Here is a 21,449-nt window from a genome sequence, read left to right on the forward strand (position 1 = left end):
GGTAAAAAAAAAGAGGGTGTTTGTATTGAGGAAGGAGAGGGAAGGATGCATTGAAGGAGGAAGGAGAGGGAAGGGTATGATTGGGGAGAAATGAGATAGCGTTTGGGAGAGAAAGGAAGGTATGTGAGGAAGGGGAGAAAGACGATGACGTTCTGTGAATAAGGAAGGTGTGGTGGAGGGAGATAATTTTTTAAGAGAGAAATATGATACGACTTTGGGGAGAAGGGAAGGAAAGCTGGAAGGGATGTGATTTTATTGAGGAGAAGAGAATGTATGCTGGGGAATAGAATAGAATAGAGAAGACAGAGCTTTGGGAAGATGGAGAGGATTGCTGGGGAGGGGAGGAAGTGTCCGGGGAGAAAAAGAGATTTGTCGTGACGGAAATGGAATGAGGAAAGGAAGACTTGACATGTCCGACTTCCCCTCACACACACACACACACACACACACACACACACACACACGACAACGGATCCTTCAGAGTGGCGAGGCAAGTGCAGGCGGGTTGCACACTCACGCACGTACACATGTTCAGACACACAACGCAGTCCATGCATAAATTTACGTACATAACGCCGAGGAGGAGGAGGAGGAGGAGGAGGAGGAGGAGGAGGAGGAGGAGTAGTGTGTCTCGCATCATTTAAGATTTCAGTAAACATGAGGTGAGTGAGCCGAGAGAAAGAGAGAGATGCCCCTTGTAACCTTCCCTTCCCAAGCCCTCCCGAGCCCTTCTACCTATCTACTTCCGTCCCTTCTGCCCAATTTTCCCTGGTAGTTTTCCTTTCAATTTTATCCCATCCTGAAGCTCTAATTTTCTCTCCCATCTCCTTGTAATTGTTATCCTTTTCTTCTCTGTCTCTACTCCCCATTTGTCTCGTTCGATTTGTCCCTCTTTCTCCGTTCCGTCTCATCAAGTATATATATATTTTTTTCTCCCTTCCTCTCTGTCTGTTCCATTCTTCCAATTCCCTCATGACCCTTTCCGTTTCTTTTCTTCTGTCTGCCTTTTGCTTCCCACTCCTTGTCTCCTCGCTCTCGCCTCCTCCTCCTTTAGCTTCCTCTCCCCTCCTCCACCTCCTCACTCCACCCCGTCCCCTCAGCCACTATCGCCCCAAGAGTTCAGGCAGGCCATCTCGCCCACGTAAAGGGTATTTCAGGAACGGTGACTTTCCTTTTTGGTGATTTTATATTTTTTATCCCTGGTCCAGCTGTGTCTTTTTTGCCCCTGTGTTATAAATCTGTGTGCGTTTATTTGATAGGGTTAATTAGTTATGTATGTTTTTAATTTCTTTTCTTGACTCCATTAAGGTAATTGTTGGATTTTTTTCTCTCTCTCTGCCATCACTAACAATTTCAGGGGATATGAGTAATATTGCTGATTAAACATTGGCTTAATCTAAATTTTATGTCATACGTAATTCCGATCGTTCGTTTCCCTTTTTTACTTGTCGGGAATATATTGCAGTAGTATTCATGAAATTAGATTCCCAAATTGCATGATATTTACATATATTGCGAGGTGACGGAAATCCTGTGCAGTATGTATAGATATCACATAGACCCTTGGCTCACACACACACACACACACACACACACACACACACGGGAAGGGGTTATAGGAGAATGGGGGGGAGGGTTGCCCGCTGAATCGATTATCATACATAACATGGAGATTATTCGCGTGACGTCAGAGAGGACCATTACCCCAGATGGGGGGATTATTTTAGGGGGGAACCCGTTAGCCAGTTTGGGGGAGGAGAGGGAGATGCGCCACCCTCCTCCCCAACCCCCCCTCCCTTTCAACAACCAACCTCGCATTTGCAGTACCTCGTCAGCAGTTACTACGCAGCTTATTTCACTCCTAACTACTCGTACAGTACAGCTTTAACTTAATTTTTATTCGTATCACACTGTGGGTCGGAATCCATTTAATACCCGAGTCTTTGTACCTGAGTCCCACCAACGCTCCTATTACAATTAAAAAAGAGTGTATTTTGTTTCATTATATTACGTTTCGCCGCTCACCGTCTTTGTCCCGCGGCGTTAGTCATTTAAAGAGGAGGAGGAAAGGGTCTGCTCTTAGTGTGTGTGTGTGTGTGTGTGTGTGTGTGTGTCTTCAGGTGTGCCAAGGTCTGTGGTTTGTGTGACGCATTGGTGTCTCCTAAATAAATACACACACACACACACACACACACACACACACACACACACACACACACACACACACACACACACACACACACACACACACACACACACACACACACACACACACACACACACACACACAAACACACAGGTGAACGCATTGCATTAACCTTCCTGTTTCGCTTTGTTTGTTTTATGCCTAAGCTCCTCGCATGAAGATTTGCTTGTCGTGCCTTCAGCTTCTGTTTATGTGTGTGTGTGTGTGTGTGTGTGTGTGTGTGTGTGTGTGTGTGTGTGTGTGTGTTTAGACAGCGTGTGCGTGTTCCCTGGCATCATTTACATCTCAGTTCACTAACATTCGTGTCTTTTCGTTACTCTGTAGGAAAGGAAATGAATTCATGTACGATGCGTATTTGTTCCCGACACAGTTTTGCTCTTTGTAATTTTCACTGTTTTGTAGGAACAACACTCACTCTTGTTTTCCCCTTTAAATGTTGTGGTCTGGCTCTTCCTGATGGTGCGCGTGTGTGCCTGTCAGTCTATCTGGGTGAATAGTATTATTCTTCATTACTATCCTACATCTCTTCCCTTAGATTAGATAGCTTTTCACAAGTAACCTCTTATGAGTGAACATGTCTGGTGCTATTACTGTTTCTTTGTCTCCTCCTTCCATTGTCTTGTTTTCTGGGGTGATCTGGGCAGCAGGAAACAGGTGACTCGCGTGGAAGTTGTTGGCGGCGCAGGACTGGAGAAACGCGTCGAAGTTGGGCAATAACAGCGTCTGGCCGACTGTTTATGAGGTCGTTTGGGCGCCGACCTTCTCGAGCGGGGGTTGGAGGAGGCGATAGCGGAGGGAGGATCAGGAGAGGTAGTCTTCAGAAACGAGAAAAAAACGAGCAATTTGACTTTGAATATGAGTGGTCATGGGGGGGGGGCATTGCTTATCTCTCACACCCTACTTACCTAAATACGTCTCTGTCTACTTACACACACACACACACACACACACGTAATTTACGCACGCATCTTTCGCAGTATTCCAAATAAGAGAAATAGAAAGGAAAATAACGCGGGCCTCGTTCCTTCCGGGTCATCAGTAACTCATTTCCTTCGCGTTTAGTTTTGTGGAGTTTATTGAGGAAGGAATTATATTACACGTTCAGTATTGGATTGGTGCTCGTTGTTGTTGTTGTTGTTGTTGTTGTTGTTGTTGTTGTTGTTGTTGTTGTTGTTGTTGTTGTTGTTGTTGTTGTTGTTGTTGTTGTTGTTGATGTTGTTTCTGCTGTTATTACCATTATTGTCAGTTTTTATCAGTCTCAAGGTAAGAATTCCGTACAAGTCTGCCGCACTCTTCCTTACCTCCCGGAAGAAGTTAGAGTGAGCAATAATCATAACCACGATTCAAATCAGGTAATAAAAGGCCCCGTTTGTGACCAGGTGTTGCATCATTTACCTCATGACGTCACGGATCTGTCCCTTGCAACCCTCCCTCTCTGCTCCTTCCCGGCGGTCAATAAGACGCCCTGCCGTAGCGGTGAAGCACAATACTGCCACTTTAAGGACATTACACTGTTCCGCTGTGAGGAATTAACCTGAAGTAAACGTTTTAAGAATTTTCCGTCCTACCTAAATTCGCTGTTAAACTTTGACACACAGTTTATCCCTCGGTGCCAGGCAAGGGCAAAACACACTAATTAATGACTCAGGAAGTAAAGAAGTAAATAGCCTACTTTGCATATGATGATAAAGCCTCTTGTAACATACAGTAAAAACAGCGTGTGCAGCATCTTTTTAAAGCGAATGTGTCAGGCCAGCTAGCAACAAGGAGCATCAACTCTGCACGGGGCTCAACTTACCTCACGTTGGATTCTGTCTTGAAGAGCTTGTACTTCCCGATCCTGGCAGGTGTGCGGGAGGGAAGGACAGGTGTTAGTGAGTCAATCAAGTCAGATAAATAATACTTCACACACAGCTGAGTGGTAATTACAGCGGATGGACAGATTATTGCAGCCAAGTACTAATGGTCCTACTTATTTTCATCTGACGCTTTGTAATGAAAACACTGACTCGATGAAGTGATTTAATAGTTCCGTTCGAGTTTTCTATCAGTTTTCTTAATTCAGGTAAAAGCGTGTTAATTGAAGGTATACAAACGTGTAATTAGAAGTTGGAAAATATCTAAACGTTTCAAGAGTGGTTGGATTAACGTGATCAATGGCTGGGATATTATGGCCACCCACTGTAATTATTCTGCCAAGCGTGTGAGCAGATATTAATATGCTTTAAAAATTTCTGGGAAGGACGTCTAATTTCAGGTAGAAAATAACGTGTGAGCTTGTTGCTAGCTTTACAGAGTCTAGTCTATAGCTGAGAATACTGTGTTGAAATTGTGTTAGCTTGTTAGCAGCCCTAGACGGTGCAAGGGACGGTCTAAATCAGGACTGGGAATAAAGTGCTGTTTTACTAACAAACGTAAGTAGTGTAAAAGGACATTCTCATCTAAGGCGAAATGAAGAAGAACACAGAATAGTAGTATAGCGGAGCAGTGTAATAGAGTACAAAGTAAACATGAACCCGTGTAAGTCGAAGCCGACTGTAATAATCTCAGTTATTACAGTCAAGTTTTGCTTAAAAATATGAGGGAGTAAGAAAATACTTGAAAATATTTTAGGTCTCGAGGCAACCTGGAAGCACTAGTTACCTGTACATTACTTGCCTTTTTTAAGTTCACGGAGCTTAGTACTGTGTTATTATCAAAAGATTTATACGAGCAAAGGTTAAAGTGGGACGGACATGTTAAGAGAAAGGAAAATTGTGAGTAAGATAACGATGAGTGGAAGTTACCAATAAATACAAGGAGGAAAGCAAAGAGGGAGGACGAAAAAAAAAGTAAATTTAATTGCATAAATCAAACTATGAAGGAGAACTTACAAAGGCACGATGGGTTGAACAGAAATGAGTAGAGGAAGCTGGTCAAGCACAGTGATTACACATCATAGTAAGAAAAGCTGAAGACAAACGACGAGTTTAGTCTGATCACTCTATAAACACAACACATTAATATTCATGATAAAAACTCAGGCACGTGTTTGAAAAGTCATCGTAACTTGGAAAGAAGTGTTGCCTTTTAGTTTGAATTCCTCGTAAATAAGTAACTCTTTTATCGATAAAGGAAAGAAATACTGGGAATTCACTAAAGAAACTTGCACACGTTTTAGGATTTAGTGTTATTTGAAAACTAACTTTGCTTGTTAGTCTAGGAATGAGTTTTGAGTTAGTAACCAAATCTTAAGTAAAAGGTTATTTGAGATAGTATTAGCATTAATATAAAAGTAAAAATTCGTGTCATGTAAAATTCATCTCTTTTAATACCTTTTAAAGAAATTGAAGTAAACTCGATAATCTTAATGTATTTATCTTTATTGTGAACAAGACATAACTCTTGAGGAGGGTAAGACTGTCCAACAGGCCGATATACCAATCTTTTAGTTTTCTTCTTTTTGAAACATGTGCCAGACTTTATAGATTTTATCCAGAAGGCCAACTTTGGTTTTCTTGAGCTTGTTCGACGTAATGTATACTCAGTCTAATGTTAGTGTATGTATGTGTACGTGTGCATATGTGTGTGCGTGTGTGTGGGTACGGCGTAACGTTGTATGATGTTGAGTGTAGTTATGTTTACGTTTATGTGCGTTGTGTATGTGTACGTGTTTTATTCCCAACCCACGGAAGGAGAGGAAGGATGATACAACAGCAGAGTGAGACTAGCGGAGTGAGCGGCGCCCCTTCCGAAGCCCCTTGAGTGGGCGGCTGGGGGCGTTAGTGAAGGGAGGGACGGGGGAGGCGGCAGAGACACACACCCCACACACACACGACACACGAACGGCACTTCTTGGTATCTATACATTCATTGACTTTACATTAGTTACTTCCTGCTGCCGTTCGGTGCCGTTCCCTCACTCACTACACAGGAGAGTGAAAGAAATAAAGAGAGAGAAGAAACGAAACTATTTCGACATCAAGACACAGACGCTCGGTCCTCCACGGCGCCCCGCTAGTGACGCCCCGGCAATCTCCCGCGAGGTGTCGGGCGGGCAGTGCCGGGGCGGCCTGAGGGTGGGGAGCCGAGGAGGCCGAGACCAAGACGTCACACAACCACTTCAGAGACCGACGATAGAAAGCTACGTACATCCAAACACAGGTCGTCTCGAGTGCCTAGTGATTTATAGTATTTAGCTTCGCGTTAAGTAGTGTGTTGTCGAGGATGGTGTGAGAATTTCCCGGTGATGTTTGCGAGTTATAAGGTAAACAGCAACAAAAGGGGGGGATGTAATTGTTATATTTTTGTCACGGCCGTGAGCCAATGTTCCCTCTTTTATGGCCACTGTTTTAGGGGAGGGGAGTGCCTGGTGTAGGCGTCGCTGTGGTGTGGCCGTGGGACGGGATAATCCCTGCCTGACTTTGTTCGTCCTCTTAAAAATAGGAGTTCATGGAAGTTTGTGATTAAGACAGTTTTCTTCTCTCGCTCTGACCAGGGGAAGCTGAGGTAGATTGCTCGCTGTGACGTAAGAAAATACATCTAGAAAAGGTCAGTGAATCGATGTATGTAAGGCACCAAACTCTAACACCACCTCAGATCTCAGGTGTGTGAATGAGGGTTTATATATGATAGTAATATGTGGTGTTGGTGTTGTCTCGTAGCTTGATCCAGAAAGAACCGGAGATACACAACAGAGCTACAAACGCCGCCAGATAATGCAGGAGACAGTGCCAGCTAAGAAAATCATTCAGTTCACTACACAAATAGTTCAGTCCACGGGAAAGCAGAGGGGAGGCTGGTGCGGCAAGGCTGTGGTGGTGGTGGTGGTGGATACAGCTTTTACTCAGCGAGGTCTTCGTCGAACCTGGTGGAAGGTGCGGCGTCAGCGGCATCTGCGGTGTCGTCTGTGCCAGCTTCGGCGGCGGCGGCGGCGGCGGCATCGGCGGCGGCATCTGCGTCTGGGGTGGCGTCGGCGGCATCGGTAGTGGTGGCGGTGGCGTCGGCGGGTGCCTCAGTGTCGTCCTGCGCCCCCAGCCTGGCCTCCTCGGCTTGGGTGGTGGCTGGTTCCTCGCTCTCGTCTGTTCCTAGAAAATCGCACAAAAGATTTCGTACATTTGCTAGGGAGAGATGAGTCAGGGCGATAGGAGGAGCTAAAAATGCGGGAGGAAGAGGAGCAGGAGCGGGATACGTTGATGCGAAAAAATGGCTAAAAGTAATAGAAAAAAATAAAAACAAAGAGGGAGAGGGAATGAAATGGGGACATTGAATATTTCTTTATCAGCGGGACAGGACAGCAGTGGGTCCTTCCTCCTGCGGCTGGGGGGAGGGGGACTGAGGGGGTAGCGGAGGGTCTTCGTTGTGTGAAGCCTTTTTTTCTTTTCTATGAGGGACATGCCGACAGGGTTGCGGGGGGGGGAACGAGCGGGTTGACGAGGGGAGGGGTTGGAGGGGGTTGGAGGGGGGGTTGGGGGGATTGTCCTGTTTGGAGGGTTGTTCTAAGGAATGTCCTGTTTTTGGTCTCTAGTGGGTGTGCCAAGGACTGCTGTGGGTGTTGATGGGGCTGTTGTGGAGACGTTTGGTGTGGTTGTATTGCTGCAGGACTGTCGATCACGTTGTGTCCTTTTAATGTGAACTCCAGCAAGATTGAACTTTTTTTTTTGTATTTATTTATTTATTTATTTATTTATTATTATTATTATTATTATTATTATTATTATTATTATTATTATTATTATTGTTATTATTATTTTTATTATTATTTTTTTTTTTCAAATATACTGAATTTTCACGATAACTATCACGCCAGATTTAGAGGCGGTGATTTTGCCTTAATTTAATGAAACCTTTTTTTTCCCCAACACACCTTAATTTAACGGATATCCTTTTTTTTTTTTCTTTTTACTATTTTTACGCGATGCGGGTCACATGCAAATCTTTTAACTAGATTATTCTATTAATTTTATGACGTGAGGGTGATGAATGGGAACAGACATTTCCGATTTTTGCGCAGTTTATACTGGCATTTGTGAAACAGTATAATGTTATTTTGATTTACTACAGTTTCGATTTAGAATTGACTATCGAGTTACTTACATACCTTAATGAACTGTATCCTGTAAGAAAGCATACATATGTAATTATAATATTTACATAGATACACTTTATTTAAACCGTGGGGGGCAGGATTTTATGTTAGAACTTGATTACACAGTACATGTAAGACTGGATAGTTATATAGTAGTTATACAGTAGTTATAGAGTAGTTATTCAGGCATCTAGTTATTTACAGGGATTGTCGTGCTCAAAATTGGAATGCTAGTTATTCATCCGTACAACATTAAGACTGAGGAGACTGTTAGAGACGTAATTTAAGAATCACAGTTAACATGAATCACACCAGTTTATTATTTATTTATTGTCCAGTCAGGGAAAAGTCGCAGGGTTACCTTGAGAGTGCACCTGCAGCAGCTGTAAGTCAAAGGTTGAAAGTCACAAGTCATTAGAAAGAGTGGACTGATAACACACAAAGAGTTGCCATCCATGAAACATTCCATAACCTCGTGTTTTGTTTGATGTGAGTATATAGAGTATGATCAAGAAGAAAACGGGTCGTGGGAGGGAGGAGAGGGGATACCAAAGCAAGAGCTACAACACAGTGATACGAAGAGTGGAAGGGAAAAAAAACAAAAAAAACAATAAGGGATGAAAATAATAAACATGTGCATTACCAAGACAATGGAGTAACAAAAGAGGAAATAAAAGAACTCAAAAAGGGATAAAATAATAAGAAAATACATACCGATAAGAGATCCGGAGAAAAGATGAAGATATTGGCAGCATTTACTCGGCTAGAAGAAAAGCAATGGGAGACAAAGCTAAAGCGTGCAGTCAGTCTTTCATACGCTCGAGATGTTAGATAAAAATAATAGAATAATTCCCAAATCAAATGAAACCAACTGAGTAAAACTACCAGAATAACACATAAACTCAGTAAATAATTGTAAAATAAGCAAAAAAGCAGAGCGATGTTGGCACTGAGACATTTACAGAGTATTAATGGATTTTACTCTCTGAAATGTTTGTGCAGTATATATCAGAAACTGGCATATATTTTAGGACTAATTTTTTAATGGAACAGTGAATATGTATTTGTCTCATATTTCCCTTCACAAAGTATATAATAAATGTTTAGCCAATTGTCTCCTGTTTGGCTGTTTGCTTGCCACTTCAAACGTTCACCAGGTCAAGTCGAGTCTTAAACCGGTCTAGTCATAGGATGATTCCACGTACACTGACTTGGCTCTTCATGGAAAGAGTGAGTAGGAGGCCCCCTCTTTCTGGTAATGAGCGGCGATGGTTGTGGCCCGTGTCTCCCCTGTGACCTTTGTGCTCTCAGGAGGGGTGCACGTGGCGGGGGATAAAAAATACGAGTATCTGCTGCTCAAGGATATTCTTGCATGCAGTGATGTAACCTCTTTCGTGTTTCCATTCTGTAAAGTTTGCTTTTCATCGCGCTGAGTGACCGCGCAGCAAGGCAGTCAAATACCACATGCCAGAAATAGGTTATTTCTCAAGCAGTCAAACATTGATTACTTCATCTCATGAATATGGTGTCTCTTCCATCAGAAATGGGATAGCAATCACGAGTGTCACCCGAGAATTTGACTAACCAATAAGTCTGTCCAGTTGCCTTTCAATCTGCCGTCCATGTAACCAATCCCGTCTTTTGAGTCTCTTATTCTTCATTCGGAGAGTTAAATAGCTCTATGTATGTTTTCTTAAACTGAGATTGGATTTTTAAGGACTGTATATGGAAATGTGACTGACAGACGATAGCTACGCACGGCAGCACGTCAAGAGTAGAGGGTGTTTGGAGCTGGTAGAAGATCCTTTTAACACGCAATGTAAGCTCCCGTCGCTTCGTGTATGACCACAAGACAGGATTGCTTGATTCGTGGACTGTGGTTTAGATTTTTTTTTTTTTTTTTCGTGAAAATAGAAGTTTTGTAATCCAAAGTGTACTTGTGTACTCTTTGTAAACTTCTTATCTGTCTGTATGTAATCTCAGGCCGTCTTGTATCGTACAGCAGCTGGCAAAAGAAAAGTAATCCTCGCACCTCACCATGTGTTTTTAGTCTGTCTTCAGGTAGCATAAAACTTTATCATAAAACTACAGGCTGCCATAAAAAGCCTTTCTAGATGCGGGTTCAGTCACCTCCCGCTCAGTATGGGGGAGAAAACGATTAAAAGAAAATTCCCCGTGAAAGAACTGAGCCCAGGCCGAGCGGGAGCTACTTCACCCGCAGTGCTTTAAGGGTCATGCAGAATTTGGTGTTTAACTGAAAAAAAGTAACATTTTTAAGATATGCCTCAGATGACATTACGTAAACGAGAAGACTGTTGAAAGTCAAGCTACTGGATGTTTTTCAGTCAAACCACCAGTTTAGGCAAGCGAGCAACGCTCCAGCAGCGGTGAAGCTTGGCGCCACGGGGCCAAGCTACGGTACTCTGCTGAAGCGTAATCGCAAGGTGGAGGGGCGGGCAGTTCAGGTCAGGGGAGGGGGAGGGGGAGGGAAAACGTAGGGACAGAGAGAAAATAAAGACGACGTCGTGGAGCTTGGCGGCGGAGCGGTGAGTGATGACCTCTGGCGGCCGACTAACCTAGCTGTTGACCCTCCTGAGCGCCGGCCTCCGGAGCCGCGGCCTCCCCGTCCCAGGTATCCAGCCACCCAGCATCTTCGTCAAAGGCAGGCCGGCGCTTAGGTGCCGTTTCCACAGGTTCATCCACTGAGGGTTCCTCCACCTGAGCCTCCACTGGAGGCTCAGGCTTAGGTTCCTCGACCTGGGGTTCTTCCGGTGCAGGCTCTGCTTGAGGCTCTTCGATTTGTTCCACCTCAACCGGAGCTTCTGCCGGAGCCTCCTCCACGGTAGGCTCGACAGAAGACTCTACTGGGACTTCCTCAACCGGAGGCTCTGCCGGAGACTCTTCCGGAGTCGCCTCAACCGTTGATTCCTCAACGGGAGGTTCCTCAACGGGAGGTTCCTGAACGGGAGGTTCCTCAACGGGAGGTTGCTCAACGGGAGTCTCCTCAACAGAAGCCTCAACTTGAGGCTCCTCCACTGGAGGAGGTTCCACTTGGGACTCCTTCAGTGGAGGCAGATCCTCCATGATGGCTTCCTCCTCAGGCACCGGTTGAGGCTCCTCGGTTTGAGGTTCCACAGCCTGCTCTGTCTCTGGGGCGGCTTGTGGCTCCTCGGGAACCTGTGGGGCCTCGGGCTCCTCCTGTGAGGGGACCTGTGGGGGGGTCTGGGAGGGGGCTGGCTCACCCAGGGACTCAGGCTTCACACACACACCCTCACACACCACCTCGGTCGATGACTCACATTTTTCGGCAGCGGACTCACTTTTCACCTCAGCGGGGGCGGCCTCAGCGGGGGCAGCCTCGGCAGCGGCACCAGCATCCGTCTTGCTACTCTCGGCCTCCAGACGGGCCAGCTCAGCCTCAGCAGCAGCAAGGGCAGCCAGTTCGGCCTCCATGGCGGCCTTGGCAGCGGCCTCGCGCTCTTGCTTCCTCTTCTTCTTCTCTAACTTTTTGCGCTCTTTTTCTTCGTCTTCACCAGCCCCGGCGTCACCCTCAGACACAGCTGAGACAGGATCCGCCTCTGAAGTTGAGTGGTCGGCGGCGGCAGCGGCAGTAACGGGCGCCGTTGTGGCCTCAGCAGTTGCCTCAGCGTCACGCTCCTTGGACTTCTTCTTCTTCCTGCGTTCCTTCTTCTCTTCTCCGGCTTCCTCGGTGGTGCCGTCACTGATGGCCTGTGGGGGTAGGAGAGGTGAGCATGCTCCGGACAGAATTTTGCCATTATTTAGTTAGCTTCTATCCAGGCTTCACTAAAGGCTATATTTATATTCGGTCTTGGGATCTGCTACTTCTAGATAAAAGGGATACTCTAGGTCTTTGTAAGGAAAACTGCAAACTATAGGGGAACCTCTGAGCTTACATCGTGAACCAATAAGGCTTTCGCTATCACGAAGACACGACCACTACTGCTACGCAACACCCGGGGCCGGTCCCTCACGCCGAGGAAATACGTCACTCAAAGTTGGTGGAAGAGAAGGTGTTGATAGAAACGTCTGAAGTGTGTCATAACCACTGCTACGGGAGGTACGGAGACCCTTAGTACCTAATATCCAGAAGGTTACTACTTTTCATATCAAGTGACACTAATGGAAGGGTAATCTACGGCGATGAAAATATTGAGTCAAATCACCATCATCTTTACTGACGTCGTGCAGGTGACCTCGTTAACGCTCTGAATGATCAAAGAAAAAGCGTGAGAAGGAATAAAAAAAAGAAAGAAAAAAGGAAAAGGAAGTTCTATTAGTCGTAAACATCACAGGAACTAGGCTGTCGCACACACGGACACAGGAAAAAAATGCCTAGTAATTTCCTTAATAATTAAACTGGACCAAAAAAAAAAAAAAAGAAATACCGGCTGAAGGGGCGGGTGGTGCTCTCGGCGACATTGCTAAAACCCATTAGGAAGGTGGCCCGTAGTGGAGCCACCCCAGATTATTAATGTGTCTCCTGGAGTGGTGGTGCGGGCTCACCACTGCACCACCACCATTACCGGCGATAACCACCACACAGGTATTGGCGCCAATGGTCCTTACAGGTGAGGGGGGGGGAGAGAAACACGCAGAGGTGGACTAAACAAGAGAGAGAGAGAGAGAGAGAGAGAGAGAGGAAAAAAGAAAAAGGAAACTCCACAATAAATTCAACATCTACGTAAAAAAAACAAACTTGGTTCATTGCGTTCTTTCCATGCCGGGTGAGGTCCCAAAATAGCTGAGAATTGCTCTACGTAGATTTTGGGTGGACGGCGCTTATATGGACGCCCAAGATGTGCCCAAGTAAAAAAGACAAAAAAAAAATATTAATCATAAAATGATCGTTGACACCAGAACCATCATTTAAACTGAAAACCATCTTTGAATTGAGAAACAAACAGGACAATTTTAGGCTGTGTTCGGAGAGGCGGACAATGAGCACAGAGCTCCTTAAAGCGCCGTCCACCCGCCTCGACTCCCCGTCTGAGGGAAGTGTCAGGGTGCAGGGCAAGGGCGGCGGCTCACCTTGGTGGCAGTCCTGTCGAATCGCACGTGTCCTACGTCCTGGACGGGCAAAGGACGCGGGTTAGTGGGTTCATTGGGGTGTTGTGGTGGCGGATTAGCGGTCCCGGGAAGCACAACCCTTGCACTACCCTCTCCCTGCCTCCATTCATAGTCATTACTCATTACTTGCGCTAATTAATTATATCAACGGTAAATTTACTCGACTAACACTGCGGGAGGATTACCTTTGTACTTGCATTAGCTTGGTGAAAATATAATGTGGTGGGGAAAAGAATAAATAATTTTTACAAGGGAATATATTAATGCAGACTTTAAAAGGCTCGCAAATATCTAATGCTTATAATAATAATTGTACATTAGTGTTTGAATACAACTTTGTGCACAGACAGGCAGTGAGAGGTTGCTTCCCGGTGACTGCCCTTCAACTGATCAGTGAAGCTTACAGATAGTAATGGCAAGGGTTGCGAGGAGGCTAGTGTTGTGGTTGTGATGTGTTGTGTCCTCTGTGCTGTGTCCTGCTGCAGTGTTTGTATGTGTTGCTGTTGCTCTGTGTCTTGTTTGTTGAGTACTGTGTGTGTGTGTGTGTGTGTGTGTGTGTGTGTGTGTGTGTGTGTGTGTGTGTGTGTGTGTGTGTGTGTGTCAATGTTCCACGTGCAACACTATGCCTTGTGACTATTCAGCAACCCTCAATGTGTTAGTATTTAAGGTAAATGTTCATAGGTATATTTGTATATATTGTTTCGTTGCTATTCTAACTCAGTATTAAGTGTTAGGTATCTGTGTACAAGTGCAATGTGTAGTGCTGTGTTTTGAGCACATTTGTAAAGAAAAATAAAGCATATTTGGAAGGAAGAAACAAAAGCAGCTTATAAAAGACACAATAATCCCAGAAATTTCCTCACTAAATTCTTATCATGTTTCCATCTCACAGATCATCGAACTCCGGATTACTGTAGTCGTTTATATTTCTTTTGTTTCTGCACGAGTTATGGGTTGAAGGAAAAGGCCATAAACTCGTGTCCCAGAAAAAAAAAATGAAGAAAAAGAAAAACCAAGAAAAGTTTGATCGCCAAGAAAAAAAAAAAAAAAAAACTGGGCAAGGGAAAAATAAAGCTGGAACCAAGAGTAGATTAGTATGGAGACAGATGGTGAAGCAAATAAAATAATGATAATAGTAATAGTAATAACATGTAATCTAGACTGCGGTATCTGGGTATTTAAGTGGCATCGTTATAGGGTTTTTCAGAGCATGGTTGCGTCAATAGTGGAGATCTGTTTGGTATAGGAACTGATTGGCTAGGGTCATGTAAGGGTTTGGCCTCGTCGTCTTCTCGTCCTTTATATTCTCCCACAGTAATAATAATAAAGTATTTCAGTCATGGCTTGATACTTTACACATGGGAGTTTACCTTTTAGTAGCTTCTCATGATAACGAATAGTCTCATAAATCATAGTCCGTTTAATGCAGTAGTGGTTAAGTCACTGTTAATTCGATAGTTTTATAATGAGCGTTCACCTTTTTAATAGTTTTCCTCTCATAACCACTAGTCTTCATTCTCCGTCAGTCGTGTGGGAAAGAAGCCTGAGAATTTCCTACTTTGTGTGACGTCAGTTCCTTCACCCCTCCCCCCTCCGTCCCCGAGTGTGGCCTAGCAGAGTGGCGGCTGTGGCTGAGATGTCACCATTATCCCATTCAGTGTGTCATTGTGAAACCGATTCAAATCCAATTATGTTGTTACTTAGTTGTTTTCATGAGCGTTTTACATGGGGAGGTGTCACAATCATAATCAGTGTGTCATTGTTAAACCGAATCAAAACTAGTTATTTTTTTGTTACACAGTCGTTTTTATGGACGTTTCGTGTGGTGTAATTAGGAGTCACTCAGTCGTAACAGCTAAGAGGCCACTACGTAACTACCATAAGGGAGGGACGGTAGCAATAACATGGTTTTAGATACAGTGGTTGGGGACTACGAGGTGTTAGGTAAAAGTCAACACATGAAGGAATATAAAGATAAAATAGAGCCGATGTAACACTGCTTTACCCTTTCAGCTGCTCGTTTCGTAATTATTGGTTCTTAGTTATCGGTTCGCCTTTCTTCACCTGCGGTAAGACACCTGAAGGTTTTATGTGGCAAGAGAGATAAAATTGGTCCAAAAAAAGGACACACTTCCGAGATGTATGTCAACAGCACTTACGTGAATATATCAGTGATTCTTCAACGCTATTTAGGTCAAAACGGTGCACCATGGAGATCTTTAACTGGCACCTCAACGGTATTCAGGCCAAAAGGTCACATGTTTGAGTGGTATTTGCCTCACCAACGTTTCGCCCGAAGGGAAATGCATAAAGGACAGTTGTAGTGGCCCCTCGATGCTATTTACGTCAAAAGTGGTCACTTCGAAGATGCTGAAGTGGTATCTAAGGGATATTTAGGATGAAATAGCGCACGTCAAAGGACACTCCTCAAAAATTCTATTACTTTTCTATATTGTTATGTATTTATTCATTTAGCTAGCATCTTAAGTCGCCACAAATTACGGAATACAAAGAATGTAACTCGTGCAGTCGTGATTTTTATTTTTTTATCTATTATCTTATGCGTGAGACTTCGATTCGTACTCCTAAAAGCTTTGTTTTCTCATCAGGACCATTTTCAAAGCCTTCGCAGGTGAGTAGTAAATAAGGCTGTTATGATTTTTCTACCCCATCATTGTTACAGAATCCTTGTTAAACTACACTTAGAATATTTTACCCTCTTGAAATTCCTAATATCTTACACTAGAACGTGGTTAACTAGAACATGGTTAAAGTGAAGATAAAGGATGCTGAAACCTTTAAGAATATGGACCCTCATCTGAAGAACCGTACAGTCTCGAAACAGCAGCAAAGAGTTATGATACTTGAGACACACTCCAAAGCCTGCCTAGAGCAATATAAGGGGACGGGAACAGTGCAAGCTCCAGGATCGCTGCACGAGTATCTTGGGCCTGAGGGAGCGACTGACATGCAAATGCCGAGAAACTTCAGCTCGAACCGATGACAATGATCTCAGCGAAGCCCTAAGTTCATACACAACTTTAGGATTCCAAGTCATTAAAATCGCATCTGTTCCCGCCTTTGTTGGCTCAGATTTCACCTGCTCCTAGTCACCAGCCAAGACGACCAAGCCACGTGACATCACCAAACACTAGAAAAATATACTGAACAATATACTGATCTATATAGTGACGTCATCCAATCACTCACGCCAAGATTTACAGCGTCATTTTTTATCGCTCTTGGCCCGTCTCATAACGTAAGTCACTCGGGTCCTTAAATAAGTCTCCATTCTACCTCGCTGTACAACGAATGAGAGATGGCCACTTCGATAATGATGAGCGGTTAAAGGCGCGTTGCTGAGGCGGCTACGGGAGGCCTCGAGATGGCAGGAGTGCGGCTGGATCTGGAATAGTACGTAGGTCCAGTCTGGTGAGAGGGAGAGGTATCAAGAGGCTTCCAAGAGACACGTCCTGCTCGCATTACGTAACTCTCCCCTTTCCACTTCGCTCACTTCACACCTACTACATTTATTTATTTGTTCGTTTATTTATTTATTTATTTATTTGTTTGTTTGTTTATTTATTTATTTTCTTTCTTTACCGTCATTTGTTAATCGTGTTGTTGCACTTTGATATTTCGAAGATACTTTTTATGAGGATTACAATTTTTTTTTTTTTAAGAATTTCTCATTACAATATGTTTTAACCTTTTTGGATTTTTCAAGCAAATTACAAAATTTTCATGTGTTTATTTATTAATCTTGTCGGTATATAACTTTATTGCTACGTCGCTGTAAATCAAGCTGTAAGTTATTCACTTTTCACGTAAGAACATTTACTGCGTTCCTTTAACAGTGTAATAACGATTCCTTTTCTTATATTTTGTCTCTTTATCCATAACTTATCCCAGCAATTATCTCTGCTGCGTATGATCTTATTTGCTGTGTCGCGTTAAATCAACCCGTCACGTATTTACTGCTTTCCTTAGTGATCGATTTTGACCATATTCCGCCTCTTACTCCATAACGTTTCTTAGCACCTCCAATAAATCATCATCGGTGACGGAAAAGTCAGAGGTTAGCGTGTAGTGTGACCATGAACGCCATTAATTACTCCATAATGCTAAATAAGGATCAAGTGAATATAAACTTTTCTCACTCCTGAATGTAAGTTATGCAAAGAAAAAAAGTTCTCGAGTTGGTGAGTTTGATAAAGTGGGCGGGTTGTGCTGCAGGACCCTGGCGAGGGAAGAGGGAACTTTTAATTGGTAACGTTGAAGGCTGGCGGACGTCTCTCTCTCTCTCTCTCTCTCTCTCTCTCTCTCTCTCTCTCTCTCTCTCTCTCTCTCTCTCTCTCTCTCTCTCTCTCTCTGTCAGTCTGTTTTTATGGGAGATATAAACTCTAATTCATTACAGGCTGAGGGATTAGGCTTAAATCTCTCTGATCTCCTCTCTCTCTCTCTCTCTCTCTCGCTCTCTCTCTCTCTCTCTCTCTCTCTCTCTCTCTCTCTCCTCTCTCTCTCTCTCTCTCTCTTCTCTCTCTCTCTCTCTCTCTCTCTCTCTCTCTCTCTCTCTCTCTCTCTCTCTCTCTCTCTCTCTCTCTCTCTCTCTCTCTCTCATTCTGTTTTATGAGGAAATGATTCTCGGCTTCATTAAAACCAAAGAGGACAGACTTGATTTTTTAAGGTAAAAATTAGCAGCCGTGGTAGCAGGTGAAGCTCGGGTAATGAAGGTGAATATTTTACGCCACCCCCGGAGAGCTTAACTACGGTTCACAGTCAGGGTGTATAGATGTGCACTTTTCCTTATGTTTTTTTTATGTGTATTTTCACTGACGACGGATTATTGCAGCTCAGTAATTGTAAGTTAAGAAGTGTTTTTATTACTCTGGAAATGTTTCTTCGAGTCTAAGTTGTTCGTTTCGATACTTCTTCACATTTTCTTGAAGCACGATTATTTTCGTGCTCATCTGTTTCTACGCAGTCTTATATTTCTAAGCTTATTTATTTATTTATTTATTTATTTTGCGTATTCACTTATTTTTGCACTTCGTCTTATTTCATAAAGATTAAAGTTTTTTTTTCTCTCTCATCACTGTTTGTATATTTCATCTTGTTCTTAACTAAAACGTTTATTAACTCCTACTACATTTCATCTTATATTCTTGTAATCAAATTATTCCACGGACATCCGTTTCTGCATTTCATCTCATATTTCTCGAACGTCTCCCTCAGCTTTCATCCACCGTTACTGGACTGCAACGAGGCGAACTCCCTCCTGCAACTCAGCGTCCAGACTTGCCTCACGCTTCTGTCGTTGTCATACAAACTTCTGCGTTGCGTCCCTGTGCTTGAAGGTGAAGTTTGGGAAAGTGCGTGTAGATCGAGGGAGTGAGCGTTGGCGGAGAGATTGACTGTTCCTACATGACTTGGAACACCTGCCCAAACACTCATCAAGGGGGAGTTTTAAGTCTGCACGATGGTTCTTTTTGTAGGAATTATTATTATTATTATTATTATTTATTTATTTTATTTTTTTTGCAAATTTGGGTTTGGTAAGTCTTTTTGTTTATCATTATATTGAACTTAACGAAGAATTACGTACTTAGGTTCCCTTGAGATGACTTTGTTGTAGCAATGTAAGTTTTGATAAGTTGAATTTCGATGTTCTTCTTTGGGCAACTTTGACAATGCATCTCTATTTGTGAGAAGAGTAAGTTGTGGAGTCTCTTTTTTATGTAAATAAAACTAGGAATTTAGTCGATCTATTCTGTTATCGGAGTTAATTTCACCAGGAACTGTTTGAATTCTTGTGAGATGCGACGGTCGTTGTGTTCCTTCCTTGCTTGATATTGGCGAGATTTTCATATTAATTAGGTAAAACATGCACTCATTTTTTCTTTTTATTATTATTTTCAGGATGAATCTGATGATAAATTACTTCGACTGGAGTGAGGTGAGTACATTGCTGCTCCTTTGTTTTCTCGACAATTATAGGTTTTCGGTACACAGATAGTTACTTAACTGAATGACTGACTGACTTATTGCTTTATGATACCTCATCAAAGTGCACGGGTGGGTGTACAGTACGAAGCTTACGGTGCAACATTTACGCACAGTCGTAAGTCGTATCAATTCAGAGTTGCCTGCTTTTCCTGCTCTAATTTGTTATGCTGTTAATGTCATCATGCTTCATTTGTATCCGCAGTTAGTTAAAAATAATGGTTTGTTTCCCGGTGAGTGGCGTCAGGTGAAAATTACCTGAAATTACTACTGTTTTGAAAGTATTATATTCTGTAATCTGTGCAAAAAACATTAATGATTAATTTCCATCCTGACGTGCAATTACTCGTAACGAGTTTCTTTGTGTGTGTGTGTGTGTGTGTGCTGTGTGTGTGTGTGTGTGTGTGTGTGTGTGTGTGTGTGTGTGTGTGTAAGTGGGCATGTGTGGGCGTAACATAACCATCAAACATTATATTTTATGGCAATCGCTTAGAACTTTAGACGACTATGTATAAAAACCAGAGAAAATTTCCAGGACTCACTGTGCATACTGAATGAAGCCTTTGTCCATCACAGGTCTCCACAAAATGCGAGGAAGTAGTTAATTAGTGTAACCATACAATTAACACCACTTTGCTAAGAATCACAACTATTAAGGGAAGGAGTATTGTCCATCACGTTAGAAATTATGTTTGTATCCGATGAATTGATTACTGACAGAGACTCGTGTGATTTTTTTTCTTGTATTTTTATTAGTTTGTAGAATGGCACGGCAACTCATGCATGGTATTGTTTTGTGTACTGTCTGTCCATCGCTTGTTTTTATTTTTTATGCGTACCTTTTCGTTAATATGCATGAACTAAAACTCATTTCCTGCACAGCTTTCGTGTACGTGCATGTATTTGTTAGATTCCAGCAAACTCTCTCTCTCTCTCTCTCTCTCTCTCTCTCTCTCTCTCTCTCTCTCTCTCTCTCTCTCTCTCTCTCTCTCTCTCTCTCTCTCTCACATTTCCAGCACATCTATCGCATCGCCACGTTTGGAGCGAGTTCCCGGCACGCCGCCAACACCCTGCGTCAGACTGCGTCAGGTGGCGTCAATGGCTGTCTGGGCCCAGCAGTGCGTGGAAGGAAAGGAAGGGAAGAGGCTTAGCAGAAATCAAGCGATTTGGTTTTTGAAAGGTTAGTTGTATGAAGGAAAACGTGATTAATTAACTTACCTGCTGTTTGTTAGTTTGCATATAGGAGAGAACTTTTGAAATATTTCGAAGAGTCGTAGTGCTGGCGTGTTGTATAGCATAGCGCGGTGGCATTTCTTTTTTTTTTTTTTCTCTCTTTTTTTTATTTAAGTTTCCATCGCGTTATTTACGTAAGTGTTAGGCATGTTTATTTAGCGTCTGGTAGTGATTTAGTAAGAGTGCAGGTCGGGTTATCGCGTTGTAACGAAGCAAACGAGGAAGGGTTGTAATTAATGGCCTTCTGCATTAATTAGTCAAGCGGTCAGGTTCGTTTGTTACTTAATGTCTCAGTTCGGTTGTCATTCCTCCCTCCCTCCCTCCCTCCCTCCCAACATGTGTCTCCATCACTCCAGCAGCACCATATCAGCGGGTGCGCGTGTCAAGGCGTGTCGCTGCGTCTCACTAACACCACGTCCAGGTCTCGGCCATTCACATCCGCCTCTCGCCGCCCACTTGAATTTTTTTTAATTAATAGAAAAAAAAAAAAGTGTCATAGTGTTTTCGTATTTGCTTGTCCGAAGGAAGTCTTGCAGCAAAGAACGATTATTATACGAAGACAGTTACGAGTACTGGCGTGTGTTTGTGTTGCCGTGTTGCTTGAACTCTGACAGAATGTGTTAGGGCGGCGGGAGGAGGGGGACAGCCTATACCCTCGCATCCCGCTTAGCTATGACGATGAGGGCAGGCACAACAGTGATGATGCAAGAACGACTACGATGACAATCTCTTCTAGAAAAAAAGCCGTTTCTTTTCTGTCTATTTAAACGTCATGATATCTCATTCTCTACGGGCGCATTGAGGGGGGGAGGGAGGGGATATAAAAAATGCCGTGTCTCTATCTAAACGTCA

At 43.4% G+C, this 21,449-nt stretch overlaps 1 protein-coding gene and 1 long non-coding RNA gene across 51 annotated transcripts in view; one reads left to right on the top strand and one right to left on the bottom strand.

Moving 5' to 3' along the window:
* The window catches only part of LOC135107928 (uncharacterized), a 39,208-nt gene extending 18,837 nt beyond the window's left edge, over positions 1 to 20,371 (top strand). The window contains exon 4 of the long non-coding RNA XR_010272053.1: positions 18,597 to 20,371. This is a non-coding gene — a long non-coding RNA (uncharacterized LOC135107928). The remainder of the gene's footprint in view (positions 1 to 18,596) is intronic.
* Positions 5,551 to 21,449, bottom strand: part of LOC135107920 (fibrous sheath CABYR-binding protein-like) — an 80,746-nt gene continuing 64,847 nt past the window's right edge. For 34 of the 50 annotated variants that reach the window (XM_064018340.1, XM_064018335.1, XM_064018341.1 and 31 more), the window contains 3 exons: positions 13,323 to 13,361; positions 10,850 to 12,002; positions 5,551 to 7,272 (listed from right to left, as the gene is read on the bottom strand). In XM_064018340.1, the coding sequence (XP_063874410.1) occupies positions 7,028 to 7,272; positions 10,850 to 12,002; positions 13,323 to 13,361 (1,437 nt within the window). In that variant the 3' untranslated portion in view covers positions 5,551 to 7,027. The remainder of the gene's footprint in view (positions 7,273 to 10,849; positions 12,003 to 13,322; positions 13,362 to 21,449) is intronic. The other 16 variants (XM_064018352.1, XM_064018357.1, XM_064018354.1 and 13 more) reach the window with 1 other exon arrangement.

The sequence above is a fragment of the Scylla paramamosain genome, chromosome 16, assembly GCF_035594125.1.
Source record: "Scylla paramamosain isolate STU-SP2022 chromosome 16, ASM3559412v1, whole genome shotgun sequence".
Lineage (NCBI taxonomy): Eukaryota > Metazoa > Arthropoda > Malacostraca > Decapoda > Portunidae > Scylla > Scylla paramamosain.